At 41.9% G+C, this 14805-nt stretch overlaps 1 protein-coding gene across 1 annotated transcript; it reads right to left on the reverse strand.

Moving 5' to 3' along the window:
• Positions 1 to 9854: 9854 nt before the first annotated feature.
• HTR1A (5-hydroxytryptamine receptor 1A) lies at positions 9855 to 14506 on the reverse strand. Its single transcript, XM_017548578.2, has one exon. The coding sequence runs from the start codon at positions 13709 to 13711 to the stop codon at positions 12443 to 12445; it is 1269 nt and encodes a 422-aa protein (XP_017404067.1). The 5' UTR covers positions 13712 to 14506; the 3' UTR covers positions 9855 to 12442.
• Positions 14507 to 14805: the final 299 nt, after the last annotated feature.

The raw sequence follows: 14805 nt of genomic DNA on the forward strand, positions 1-14805 counted from the left end.
TTAAAACTTTTTTTTACCTTGCTATAAATGTAACCTCTGTTCTCTCTCTCTCTCTTTCCCTCTCTCTCTCTCTCTCTCTCTCTCTGTTTGTGTGTGTGTGTGTGTGTGTGTGTGTGTGTGTGTGTGTGTGTGTGTGTGTGTATCCTTCCTGAACAGTGAATGTTCTGTCATTGATAGGACATTGTTCTGGTTGCCTGAGGACAGCATCTACCATTGCCTTTTAAGTCCATTTGCAGTTAGTTTCTATTTATTATGAGTTCTAACTTGTTGCCTCAAAAATCTTAGTCAAGAGTATTTCCTATAGGTAATGCAGTAAATTAGGGAACAAGGAGAATGGCTCTTTATTGTTAACACTGTATGTATTTCTTAATCACTAGGTCCCATAGGGCTCCCTGGGATAAGTAGGAGACCAAGAGTAAAGTTTGATTGACTTTTTCTTATTCTTTCCCACAGAGTACACTACAGCCCAAATGTCATATCTCTCTGTTGTATGGTCTCAGACCCATATAGTTATTACTATCAAGCATATACCACCTTTTCCTATGATAAGGTTAATGAGATGCCATCAGATATATTCTAAGCCCTTTAGATCCCTAGTCTTCCGTATTTTAGAATCATTCATGGAGTTTTCTTTGTTTGCTTTGTTAACAACGATTTCTTAGGCTCTACACTCAATGAATCAGGTGGGGATACAGTCTTCCATATGTTTAAAGGCTTCCCTGGTAATTGAAATGTGCAACCAGGATTGAGAACAATTGTTAGAATATAAGTATTTACTGACACAGGAACAGAGAATCAAACACCACATGATCTCACCCATAGGTGGGTGTTGAACAATGAGAACACATGGACACAGGGAGGAGAGCATCATACACTGGGGTCTGTCAGGCGGAAGTAGGGGAGGGACAGCGGTGGGGGGGAGTTGGGGAGAGATAGCACGGGGAGAAATGCCGGATATAGGTGATGGGGAGGAAGGCAGCAAATCACACTGCCATGTGTGTACCTATGCAACAATCTTGCATGTTCTTCACTTGTAACCCAAAACCTAAAATGCAATTTAAAAAAAGGAATATAAGTATTTACAAATAATTCCTCCATTTTCAGCACACTACTTCAGTAGGTAATGTGAGAGTTTTGATCACAACTCACTTCCTAGGCGTTCAACTAAATAAAAAGCTTTGAAATACTGCTTTGGGATCATTTCACCCCCTGATCATTTTCTCAGCCTTCTGCCCACCTACCACTAAGCTGTAAATTCCTAAGACTCTCTTCTTTATATTTGGTTACTGATAAATGATAGTCCTCTCACTCTTCTGCTGTGCCATCTTCATCTCCCTGGGTTACTCCAGAATTTACCACTATCCACTAACTACCTAATAGAAGGTTTAACTGCAGAAAACATGTATGAAGCCACTATCCCTCTTTGGTATACTCCCAGTGCTAGGCAGTTATCCGGAACTCAGTAAGTATATTGAGAAAAAAATCTAAACTATAATCCTTGGACACTACATTTCAGAAAACTCTTGATTGACAGATGAGGAAAACGTTAAGGTAGGATGGATGGCTCTGTAACTTGTCCTTACACATTCACTTTCAAAGGTTTGTACAAGTTGTTTGAAGACATTTAAATGAATTTATTCATACAAAGATAGCCTAAACTATCACTTTATTAAATTACTTCAACCATTAAAACAGAATAAATTATTTCATAATATTAACAGTCTCTAAGTTAGAGTTTAAGGATCTTAGTTCCTGGCCACAATAGGAGCATAGTAGAAAGAAATTTGGGGATGGAAATACCAGCAAATTTCTCCTCTAAGTTACCTATTCTGGAAATCACTGACACCAAGATTAACACTCACAGTAACTAAGTACTAATATTTGTCCCATTTCTAATTTAAATCTCAATCAGGGTTATTGGCATTCTCTCATAAACTCATTTACCATTGAACAGCTATAAGAGGAAGCACGACTTAGAACTTGCTGAGGAAGATCATGGAAACTCTACATTGCTTGACATGTTTCGGTTTCACAATTTCATTAGCAGAATTTATATGATCAATTCAAGATTTAATTTCTTTCCATATTGTGATTAATGCTAGATGTAAATTTCAAGTTAACATAAGCAAATTTAATTCTACATCAGTAAAGAAATATGCTTTAATTGAAATGATGATATGAGATTATTCATTGTTTATTAATACAAAGGTGAAATTATTCCCATGGGATTTTTTATATTACTGAGGAGGCAGAAAGCAAAGAGAAAAGATGGAGCAAGACTTTTTTAACACTGGCATTATCATCTTGTTTTTCTCCCAGCAACATAAAAGTCAGCCTTTTCTGCTTTTACCATCAGACAAGGAACTGTGATCTGTAATCAACCATGTAACCTTAGGATAATCACTTAAATTCTTTATCTATTTTGCATCTGCTTTAAAAAAACCATATTTGTTTGGAAAATCTGCCATATCTATATCACAGAAATAATATAAGAAGTATGTTAAATTCTGTGTGTGAAAGCCCTTGGAGAAGTTAACAAACATTACAAAAACAAAATGGAATTTATAGCAATTTTTGTTTTTGGAGTCTTCCTAAATGCATGCATTATTTCTTTGCTAGCCATAAAAGTACATCAAAAAATTTTCATTCTAAAACATAAGAAGGCAATTTATCTAGAGGATTTTTTAACCTCAATGCTGATATTTTGGGTCAGATTTGTTGTGGGGGTTGTCTTGTGCATTGAAGATGTTGAATGACATCTCTGGCATCTACCCACTGGATGCCAGTAGCATCCGTCCAACTGTGATGATGAAAAATGATTCCAGACATTGCCAATATCCCTTGGGGGGAGGTACAAAATCATCCTTATTTGAGAACCACTGATATGGCACTTATTTTATACATGTGAACATAAAAACTATTTTGCCAAGAGTGCATCAAATTTTATAAAGATACACATAAATACATAAAATGTTATATTGCATATATATATATGTAAATGTTCGTGAAAAATCAGAAATAAAATTATAAATCCCACTATTAGCACATTAGATGTTATTAAAATATAATTAAATGGGTAAGAGTCATATTAAAACCAAGCATCATGAAGTTACACATCAGAAAACCAACATGGTGAGAACACATTATTAAAAATTCACACCAATTGAATAAACAAATATGATCGGATACTGTATCATCAAACATAAATGCAAGATAAGAAACAGATAAAACCAATTTAACATTAATATCTTTCTAATTTGTTAAAGCAAAAATTGTAATGCCATCAAATGACGCCAATCAAGTGTGTGTGTTTGAAATGATCAAGGCTTAATTATTTAACAATAAAGGATGAGAACAACGGCCCAGACTCTCGATAATTTGTGAATTTCACAGTCATCTTTTGAAGTTCTCATTATTTAATCACACTGTCAGGATTGAAATACAATAAAAAATATATCTTTTCTCCATATTTTATGAGTTTTACTGCTTCTGTTTTGGCAACTCAAGTATACCAGCCATCTGGTTCCTCTGGTAAGGCCTAAGAGTGGTAAACAGAGTGGTCCACTGTGAAAACCATTACAAACTGAAATCAATGAACTGAAAGCATTGATAAGCTCTCCCACACACACGAGAGTCATAGATTAGTGGGTGTCAGTGGGTATGCACACACATTTAACTGAAAGAGAGAGAGAGAGAGACAGAGAGACAGAGAGAGAGAGAGACATACCAGTGAAAGGTAAAGCAAAGACAAGAAGAGAGGAAGGTGAATGGATGCTACATTTTTTAGCATTTTTTAGTATTTTACCACTTATCAAGTCCATTCCTCATTCTCATGTGTTATTTTAATTCCTTTAAAATTAAAGTTTTATCATGTGGACAATGCTAGTTTATAAATGTCCTCTTATTTCTCCCTGAGGCATTCTTGCTTAACTGTGTTGAACTGGTTTGGCTGTGTCTCCACCCAAATCTCATCTTGATTAGTAGTTCCCATAATCCCCATGTGTTATGGCAGAGACCTGGTGGGGGGTAATTGAATCATAGGTATATTTTCCCCCATGCTATTCTCGTGAGACTGAGTGAGTTCTCACAAGATTTGATGGTTTTATAAGGGAATTTTCCCTCTACTTCGCTCTGTACTTCTCTTTATTGCCACCATATGAAAAAAGATGTTTGCTTCCCCTTCCACCTGATTGTAAGTTTCCTGAGGCCTCCCCAACCATGCTGAACTGGGAATCAATTAAACTTCTTCCTTTATAAATTACCCAGTCTCCAGTATGTCTTTATTAGCAGCATGAGAACAGACTAATATATTTATCTTCTGTTTCATAATTAAAAAATCAGGAATGACATCTAACATTCAATGAAGCCCGGTTCCTAGCAGGCCATGGATGGGTACACAACAATGGCCTGGGGGTTGGGGACCCCGATGTATAGTATATCCCAGAGTTTCAGGGTCATAGCAATACCTATGATTTGGAAGATCCCACTTGGAGTTTCCCATTAGCTGGCTGAGTCTTATCCTGAACAAGTTGAATATTAATACCTTCAACCTAATAGGTCTCCAGATAGGAAGTAGGAAGGCCCTAGAATTTGAGGGCACAAATTTCCAAATCTGCAATTTCCTGGCATTTCCTTTGTTGGAAATACATCCTTTGTAGTTTCACAGTAAATTGCCTACGATTTCTCAAGATGTCTTTATCTGAGGCCTCATTTTCACCAATCTCCAAACACAAACCTCTGATAAGTCTTTCGAGGCCACTATCCAAATGTCACTTTATCAGTGAGCTGTCACCTAAACACCAAAAAAAAAAAAAAAAAAAAAAAAAGAAAAAAAAAAAAAAAAAAAAAAAAAGAAAAAAAAAAAAAAAAAAGCAACATTCTTCCCCTTCACCTTAGCATTCCCTATACATCTTACTTTAGCTTGTTTTATTTTCCAGATTGCCATCTTATGTACTACACATGTATATGATTTTGTTATTGTTGCCTCTTTTCTCTGTTCTCTCTACTGTAAATTCCTTAAGATCTGAGACTATATTAGTTAGTTTTTCCAGTATAATAAATTATCTAAAACTTTAGTGCCTTAAAGTAACAATCATTCATTTAGTTCAAAAGTCTGTGCTTTGATAATTTAGGCTGGATGAAGCTGAGAGGTTCTTCTGGTCTAGGCTGCCCTCACTCTTATGTCTGCAGTCAGCTGCCAAGTCAATCAGGCTCTAGCTGATCCAGAATGGCCTCAGCTGGGATGACTCCAGCTGGGATAACTCTGCTCCATCTGGTCTCTTCATCTCCAGCAAGTGAGCACAGGACTGTTCACATAACAGTTGGGCAGGGTGACAAGGAAGCAAGTGGAAGAGGACGGACCCTCTTGAGTTCCATGATCAGAACTGGTACCACAGCAATGCCGCCCCATTGTATTCATTAAAGCAAGGCATAAGGCTAGCTTAGATTCAAGGTATAAGAAAATAGCCTCCATATCTTTTTAAAACATATTCATTACTTCACATACTTATCATTTTTTTGTGTGTTGGGAACTTTTAAAATCTATTCTCTTAGCAATTTTCAATTACATTGCAAAAAAGGTGAACACAGAGAAAAATAATGGTGGCCATTTTTGCAAACAATCTGCCAAAAGACTTTACCAAGTTTTTTCACTACTGTATCCTGAGTATGTAAAATAGTCCCTGGTCCATCAGTACTCCAGAAATCTTAGTTGAATGAACAAATGAATTTTATGCCCATTACTCCTGAGCCAGAGCCTCTCCCATAAATTGCTCCTTCTCTGCAGTAAATACTTAAAATACAATAGATGCTTATAATAAACTATATTTTTGGTGAATATTTGCAATTGAAGTCCTGTATCAACTATTCTCTTAAAGTTAAAATCAGCTTTCATCATTTGATTTCTAATTTCTTTAGTTTTTGCAAAGTCAGACTAATTGTTCCCAGAGACTATGAAGCACACTGTATTTCATAGGATGCTTCCTCTCCAAGAACCTTGGAGGAGTTTCAAAACACTTTCTCATCAATCTCCACAGCAATATAACAAGATAAGTATGTCCCATTATCTCCCCTGCCTTTTCCTCTCCCTTCTTCCCGCAGCCAGCTTTTTCCCTTTCATTTCTTCAAAGATGAAACTAGCTTAGACACAACAGAACAAACACTTTCCAATACAAAACAGCTCCTTGAATTAGTGGCCTGGAAAACTTCCTGAAAGGCTGGGCTATTGCACAAGGTTATAGACAGTTAGCACTATGATGCCTGGGGTGTGGTCAGATATGGAAATGTCAGTGGGTTCTACTCATTTCCCTATTCTTGCCATTGCCACATAAGCAAAATAGATTGAAATATAAAAGAAATTCACTGGTTATGTTCGCCTCACTGCTATGGTTTGAAAGTTTGTGTCCCCCTAAAATGCACATATTAAAACCTAATCGCCAATGCAATAGTATTAGCAGGTGCAGTATTTGGGAGGTGATTAGGTCATGAGGAAAGAGCCTTCATGAATGAGATTCATGTTCTCATAAAAGAGGCTTCAGAGAGGTCCTGCGTCCCTCTTGCCATGTGAGGTTACAGAGAAAAGAGAGCCATCTATGACCCAGTTAGCAGTCCCTCACCAGACAGCAAACCTGCTGGGGCCTTAATATTGGACTTCACAGCCTCTATTACTACCAGAAATAAATTTCTGTTGTCTGTAAACTACTCAATTTATGGTATTTTGTTATAGCAGCCTGAACAGACTAAATCACTAATGGATCTAGGTTTTCTAGTAATATAAGGATCAAATAGGTCTTTTATGGATCTTAATAAGTGAACTCAAAGAGCAAAACAGATTTGTTCTGCTCTGCATTTACTGAACTGGAAAGTTACAACCTTTAGGCTTCATGTACCATTCTGAATACACTACTTAACACAGTATTTTTGGGTTGCTCTTCATGAAAGGCTGTTGTCTTTTAGGATTGTTCCCTCTCCAAAAAACAATTTACATCTCCTACTAAAAAAGAAATTAATATTAATCAGGGAATTAATCCAATCATTAATTTATGTAGTAGTATTCCTCATATACTCATCCAAAATCCAAATTGCAGATTGTTCTAATGCTGTGATACGTATTAATACCTTTTCCAGCAGGGTCCTGCCATCTGGGTTGGGAATTCTTTTAGTAGAGGACAAAGCCTTTTCACATTAACAGATGAAGCTCCAAAAAGAAAGACCCACAGGAAAAGCAATCCCTGACTTTCGTTTTCTGTCATTTGCCCAAATCTCCCTAGCTCAAAACCTCAACAGCATCTTCTACTCTCTCTCTTTTCACATCCAGACACCAAGTCCTGCCAGTTCCTTCTTTGGTGTATTTTTCATCGTCTTATTTGTTTTCCATTCCTTCTGCCAGCTTCTCACATTCAGGTCTTTATTGCTTCACACCTACCTCACTGAAATCACCTGCAAAGAGAACACATCTGCTTTTGTTATTAGTGGTCTCCACTGACTAAAACTATAGTTCCAGCTTTTTAACTTCGCATAAGTACTGCCATAGACAATCTCTAGCTCCTTTGTCTGTACTTACCACTACTCTGTGAACCTTCTGCTTTAGCTAAAATGTTCTAATTGGCATTTCTAACAGGATCTGCTACTTCATATTTAAATGGCACATTATGTGTCAAAACCACTTGGCAAAATCACAAACATTACATAAGTATGTTTCTTCCAGCTGAATGCTGCAGTACATTTTGCCTTGTACCACCCCCTGGCCACCTTGTTGCAACCCTTTAATGGTTAATGATTCTCTCTTCATTCTTATGCTGTCCTCCTTACTCTGCTCAAAACATTCTTCTTCTCATCTAGTTACCCCAGACCCCCATTCCTTGGGCTTTAGACCCATATTTTCCTCTGTCTTCCCAGACCCTTTCAGGTTAACACAGCACTTGGGAGGTTTTGAGTCTGTATCTTTCTAAAGGATCACCATTTGCATAATCAACCCAGTTATTTAATTGACATCCAGCCATCAGACAGAAATTTCATACTAGGCCCCCACTTGCCAGGAAGAAGGTATTAGGTTGTTTTCTGTCACCTCTTAAGGCCTTTCATACCACCTCCCATCAGTCCAGAGCTCAATCCTACATACTCTATACAGTTTTCTCTACCTACTCTTCCCTTCCCACTACCAGCCCACAGTGAGTTTTGTCCTCTGAATTCTTATAGAGCCAAACTACTGTGATTCATCCTGTTTATATGACACTTTGACCCTGCCATGAGTAGTTATTTGGCCTTAGTAGTGTATTCTTATAGGTTCAGAATGGTTGAAAACTTCAAGGTGACAACAGCATCCTGTATTAATTTATAGTTTTATATTTCAATATTATTAAGCAGTAGCTGATACATAATCACTGAAAATGGGTTAGTGGGGCTTCATAGTCACACTGGAAGTGACTGATAACCAATAATTCCCTCTCTTAGTTGAGGTGTTGACAGAGGTCACAAGAAGGCCTATAGAAAACAGAAAGCCATTGTCCCGGGAGGAAGAGATGCCAGAGGAGGGAGCAAGCGTCGACAACAGTAATATTCAAAATCCAAATGACAAATATGTCCAATTCAGCATTTTACTCAATGTCAGGGATAAATTATATAATTATGTTATATAAATATAACATTTTTCAAATGACAAACTTCAGATATTCCTTATTCCATCAATTCTTCTAATTTTACTTTTTTTTTTTTCTTTTTTGGAGATAGAGTCTCACTGTCACCCAAGCTAGAGTGCAATGGAGATAGAGTCTCACTCTGTCACCCAAGCTGGAGTGCCATGGCGTGATCATAGGTCACCATAACCCTGGACTCCTGGCCTCAAGCCATCTTCCTGCCTCCTCTAGGCCTCAAAAAGTGTTGGTTTACAGATGACAGCCACCTGATTTTATTTTTCACTATTGGGATCATATGTGTATGGACATACATCACCTGAACCAAGCTTCATGAGCTTCAGAGTGCTCTCTGCCCTGGCAATAATGACCCTGACCTTTGTTTACTCTTGGGGTTTACCCATGCTCACTTTGCCCTGCAGTCATCATTCTGACACCAGAAAGCAACAGAATGAATAAATATAACAATAGCAACAACAGGTGTTCCTGACCACTCTAGTAGGGAAAGAATAGAGCATGATAATTAATTTTAACATAGTAATGCACCTTATATACAAAAGCCTACTATGGAAGAAGACCCAGCCAGAAAATAAAATACCCCTCTACTTTTAATTGAGTGACAAACTCCAAAACAGTTGTTCCTTTTGAATGCAGGGGAGGTCATTTTCTTCCAGCTAAATGTTGCAGGAAAGACAGAGGAAGGATTTTAGCACCATCCACTGTTTTACAAAAGCAGGTTGGCCCTTGTTGTTTGCCCCAAAGACCACAGTTCCCCTCCATATATGTTCCGTTCTGTCCATGTTAATTAGACAGAAATTTATATGTTACCTGAAGGTGCCAGTCATGGAAAATGCACAGCTTTATGCCTAAATGATACGTGAATTTCTTTTTACAGAGACAGAATTTGTTAAAAAGAAATCACCCATCTAGAATAAGTTTTACTGTTGAAAACTACACTTATTTCTCTGTCAGATCCCTGACCTGTACAGAAAGGTCTCCTTTTAATAAATGTATTTTAATTTTAATTTTAAATTATGCAAATAAATACAAATAGATACAGATTTTGATTGAAATAAAGATGCATGTGTTACTGAAACCAGTTTATTGTAGCATTACCATTATTATTTTATTGTCACAAGGAAACGTGGAGGCCAATTTTGATGCATCAGTACTTTACCTTCGAACAAATATTTTAAAGAGAAAGAAAGCATCAGGCACTCTTTAGAGATATGCAGCTATTTTATTTCTCTAAATTCTCTATTGCCTTGACAATTGTGCTCCAGTTGGATATTCCTTCTCCATTCTTGTATAAATCTTCCAAAGCAGAAAAAGCAAATGTCCAAAAAATGACTGTCACACAATTCTGTAAAAGACACAAATAAATGGAAGTCTCCAAACTTTTAATGTAATACTTGCTGGCCAAGACATAATTTAGATGAGCAAATTTGGGGTTTGGATTATTTCAAATATGGATTTTGTTCTAAAAATTTAGTATAACATGCAGAAAAACTTGGTTTCTGATATAGCTCTACTGAGATTATGTGAGCAAAAACAAAACTGAATTTTCAAATGAGTAACAGTTGTACTGCAGAAATCTATCTTATCTTCTTCACTGCAGACCCTTCTCAGCATTATACATACATAGACAAACTATTCCCAACGTTCTAAAACTTTCCCTATTTAGCTGGGATATGATGTCTACTTCCAGTTTAGAATACAGAAAGAGACAGCAAAGGAAGGCTTTGTTTAGTCTAACAAACAATAAAATGGCTTTAAGTGACCGAGCTGTCCTTTCACCTTCGCAGTTATAAACAAGTGATCTTTTCACTGGCAATTTTTGCAATCTATAAATGTAACATGGTTCTCAAAACAGCAAATTAAAACATTCGAAAGGTACAGTTGAAGGGAAAGAGGAGTAGGGATCAATTACTTTGTGCAATTTCTGGAAAACAAAACCACTATTCATAAGAAAATTACAGGCTAGGTCAAACAATGACAAACCTCTAGATCTCCGTCGTGTAACTGGAAATTTACATCCAAACAGGGTAGCTAAATAAGTTCCCTTTCTGGGACAGCAAAGATTTTAAGCAGTTTCTGGGCAGCAGTGGCAAGGCTTAAAGAATAGCTGACGGAGAGAAAGCCTGGGGCGCTGCACAATTCAAAGGGCAAAAAAGTGGTTTCCGTAGACCGTTGGCACAGCAGAATGGTCATGCCAGGAAGCAAATACTCCTCCCATTAAAGATTCTTAGCCTCCCCAGGAAGGCCACCTCCTAACTAATCCTTTAGGGCCCTGCTATTTAAGCTATCCGCCTGCTGTCACAGGTAGTGCTAATCTATGGACTATTTGGGCATTCCACTGAAAGTGCTGAATCTCTGTTTGGAAAAAAAGTTCTGCTAACTTTGTGTTCTGGATGTACTGTGGAACAAATGCAGTGAGTTTTGGGACGCGCTAAACAGAATTATTCCCCGATTCAAAAAGGACAAGAGCGTGAATTAGGAGGAAAAAGTCTACATCGTAAGGATAAATTTGTCCTTTCAGGTTTCACTGGGGGAGCCAGCTGTAGCTTCCGCCACGCGTGCCCTGGGGAAACTTTCCTCTTTGCCGCCCCTCCACACCGCCCCTTAAAGCCTTCTTGGTCTCTCCAATCCCAAGAGTTTCGAAGGACCTTGCGCCGACAGCTAAGGAAAAAAAACCTAATGTGTCTACCCGCGCTTCAGGGCGCCCCAGAGCGTAGGCGGAGGATCCCAAACCCGCTAAGTCAGCAACCCCGCGCGCCTAGCGCGCTGCCACATCACAGATGGCTGGCGAGGCGCGCAGATCCCAGGCCTCTGAGCGTCCCCAGCGCGCAAACAGCGGCCAGCGGGCGCCTCCCGCAGTATGTAAGTGGCGATGCCAGGACCTGCAGACTAGCCAGCTACCTGTGCAAACAGCAGTCCGCTCTCTTCACTGTACGACTGTCAGTTTCTTTGGTGAGTGCTGACACCAAGGCAAGAACAGACAAAATGGTCTGCACACTCTCCTCCTCCTCGCTCTTCCCCACTGGCCCGGGCTGTACTTACAAGTCCACTCTAAGAGATACCTTGTAGCCGCTCGTTTTGATTCCAAGGAAACAAAGGAAGCAGGGGTTGTGCACTGCACAACAGTTCACCTCAAGACGGGAATCCCGGGGGCACCGCTGGCACAGAGAAAAGCAGACTCTTCCGCCTCTGCGGACCAGCAGATTAGGACGGTGCATCAGGACGGGCGAAGGCAGAGAAGGAAGCAATGAAAGGAAAGAAAGGATAAAAACAGGGAGAAAAAAGTGAATATTTCAAGGGCCAGAGGGCTAGAGAGATGGAGGAAATTCCCGAACCTGAAGTCCAAGTTCTAGGAGACGGGTGATCGGGTGGAGCCCCTAGTGGGCGCGGCGGCTGTGTGTACAGTTTATTAATTTTTTTTTTTTACTTTTTGGATTTTCTACCTTGAACAGCTAAGGATTAAACATCCATCGCAAAGATTTAGGGGACAGAGGAGAGAAGAGGCAATTGCTGAGATCAAAACTGATGTTAAGGGCAAAGTCTGGGCCAATGTCGCTTCTCACAAACTCTCTGAATTTCCTGGTCTCTCACGCCCCGTCGCTGGGTCTCCTTTGCACAAAGCGCCCTGCCCTGGTGCGGGAAATGGGGAGGCGACCAGGTCCGCAAGCCGCGGGCAGAGTAGCTGAGAAAGAGAAGTAGCAAGTTATCTTAGGTGTTGACTCCCTAGGGTTGGGTAAAGCATACTGAATGGGGCGGATCCTGTAGTCCCCCACTGGCCGGTTACTCCTCCATCATCATTGGCGGCAGAACTTACATTTAATGATCTTCTTAAACGCGTTTTGAAAGTCCTTGTTGAAGTATGCGTAAATGACGGGGTTAAGCAGAGAGTTGGAGTAGCCCAGCCAATTAATTATGGCACCCAACAGGGTGGGCATGTGGCAACTGCTCTCACAGAAAGGCAGAACAAGAGCCACGATGAAGAAGGGCAGCCAGCAGAGGATGAAAGTACCCATGATGATGCCCAGCGTCTTCACTGTCTTCCTCTCTCGGGCCAGGGCCATCTTGCGTTTCGCCTCGGCGTGGCGCTCATTTTTCCTCTCGAAAGAGGTGGGAGCATAGGGGGTAGAGCCAGCCTCGCTGGGCAGAGGCAAGTGCTCTTTGGAGTTGCCCACTCGGTGCACCTCGATCACCTCCAGGGCGGCGCCGTCGTCACCTTGCCTCACCGCGCCGTTGGCGCACAGAGCACCCTCTGCCTTGCTCTCCACGCTCAGCCTCCAATTCCTGCTCCCCGACTCTCCATTCACGCTCTTCTTGGGCTGCGGGACCGGAGATGCTCCACGGCGGGTGTCCGCTCCGGTCTTCTCCACCTTTTTCACTGTCTTGCGGATGCGGAAGCGCGCAGCTCGGAATATGCGCCCATAGAGAACCAGCATGAGCAGCAGCGGGATGTAGAAAGCGCCGAAGGTGGAGTAGATAGTGTAGCCGTGGTCCTTGCTAATGGTGCATGCGTCGGGGTCCGAGCGGTCTTCCGGGGTGCGCCAGCCCAGCATGGGCGGGATGGAGATGAGGAAGCCAATAAGCCAAGTGAGCGAGATGAGCGCAGCAGCGCGCCGGGGCGTCCTCTTGTTCACGTAGTCGATGGGGTCCGTGATGGCCCAGTACCTGTCCAGCGCGATGGCGCACAGGTGCAGGATGGATGAGGTACAGCACAGCACGTCGAGGGCGATGAACAGGTCGCAGGTGACCTGGCCCAGAGTCCACTTGTTTAGCACCTGATACAGCGCGGCCATGGGCAGCACCAACACCGACACCATGAGGTCGGTGACCGCCAAAGAGCCAATAAGATAATTGGCCACGTTCTGCAGGGAGCGCTCCAGGGCAATGGCAGCCACCACGCACGCATTGCCCAGCACCGCGCAGAAGATGAGCGTGCCCAGCAGCAGAGAGGTGATCACTTGGTAGCCGAAGGTCACGTCGGAGATACCAGTAGCGTTGCCACTGGTCTCAAAGGGACCCGGGGATGATGTGGTGTTGTTGCTCTGACCGGGGCTGAGCACATCCATGCCTGTGCGCCCCGCGGGGGAAGGCGGACCGAAGAAAAAGCAACGCGAAGAACCCCTTCTCCCCTTCCCCTGGGGTCTTCAGCCCCGTCTCCCAGGAAGTTTCGGAAGAAGGGAATGCAGGGACCCAAGCAGGAAGTTCTTACTGCTCCGGCGAAGGTATCTCCGAGGAGCAGCTTTCAGGCTCTCCCTGGGCTCCTGTAGTCCAGCGTGTTCAGAGGCTCCAGCTGGGAAACTGGAGTTGGCCCGAAAGCAGCTCCGGGATCTCTCGGCGGCGGAGAGGTGGCTGGAACGTCTGTCTGTCGCTGTCCATTTTACTTTGCCGCTTCCCAACTGGCCGCCGGAGCTGGAGTCTCCCCACGAGTAAACAGTCTCCAATCCCAGAAATATCTAGAGCCGAGAAGCCCCATCCTCCACGGTCACTGAGTGACCCTCCTCTCCCAGTTTCCTTCCTTTCCCTTCTCCCCCTCTCCTCCTCCCTCCTCCTCTCTCTTCAGCCTGTTTCTTCCCCCTTCTCCCCATTTGCCTTCCCTTTCAGTCTGCCTCTTCCTCCTCACTCCCCATTATTTATCCCCCTGTGAGTCGCTTCGAAAGCCAGGCTCCCTCCCTCCCACCCTAACCCTCCCCTCCTAACACTTCCCCAACCCCGAGGAGTGCCTCTTTTCTCTGGGTCCCCGCCCTCCTATACCTCTAACTCTGCGTCTTTGCATTCGAGTCCCTTTCTGTCAAAAGAGACTCAGAACTCACTTAACACACACCGGATCCCTGTCAGTCAGACCAAGGCTGTAACAAATAAACTCCGCCTCCAACCCAAACTGGGGAGGGGGTATTTAGAAGAGGCAATTCTAACTACTCATTGCCACATATTATCAGTCAAATTCTTAAATAGTGTCAGCAGCCCAGTGTCAGCATCTCTCTCAGCAACAGGAGATGAGAAAAGGAAGCACAGGGAACCTGAATGGGAAGGTGAACAGTCCTGGGTCAGTCTCTCAATTATTGCTAATCGACGGAAGAAGACAGCGTGTGTCTTCGTTTTTAAAAAGCTACCTCCGTTCTCGTGCCACTGCACTCCAGCCTGGGCGACAGAGAGAGACTCT

Source organism: Cebus imitator, unplaced genomic scaffold, assembly GCF_001604975.1.
Source record: "Cebus imitator isolate Cc_AM_T3 unplaced genomic scaffold, Cebus_imitator-1.0 Scaffold211, whole genome shotgun sequence".
NCBI classification, from domain to species: Eukaryota; Metazoa; Chordata; class Mammalia; order Primates; family Cebidae; genus Cebus; species Cebus imitator.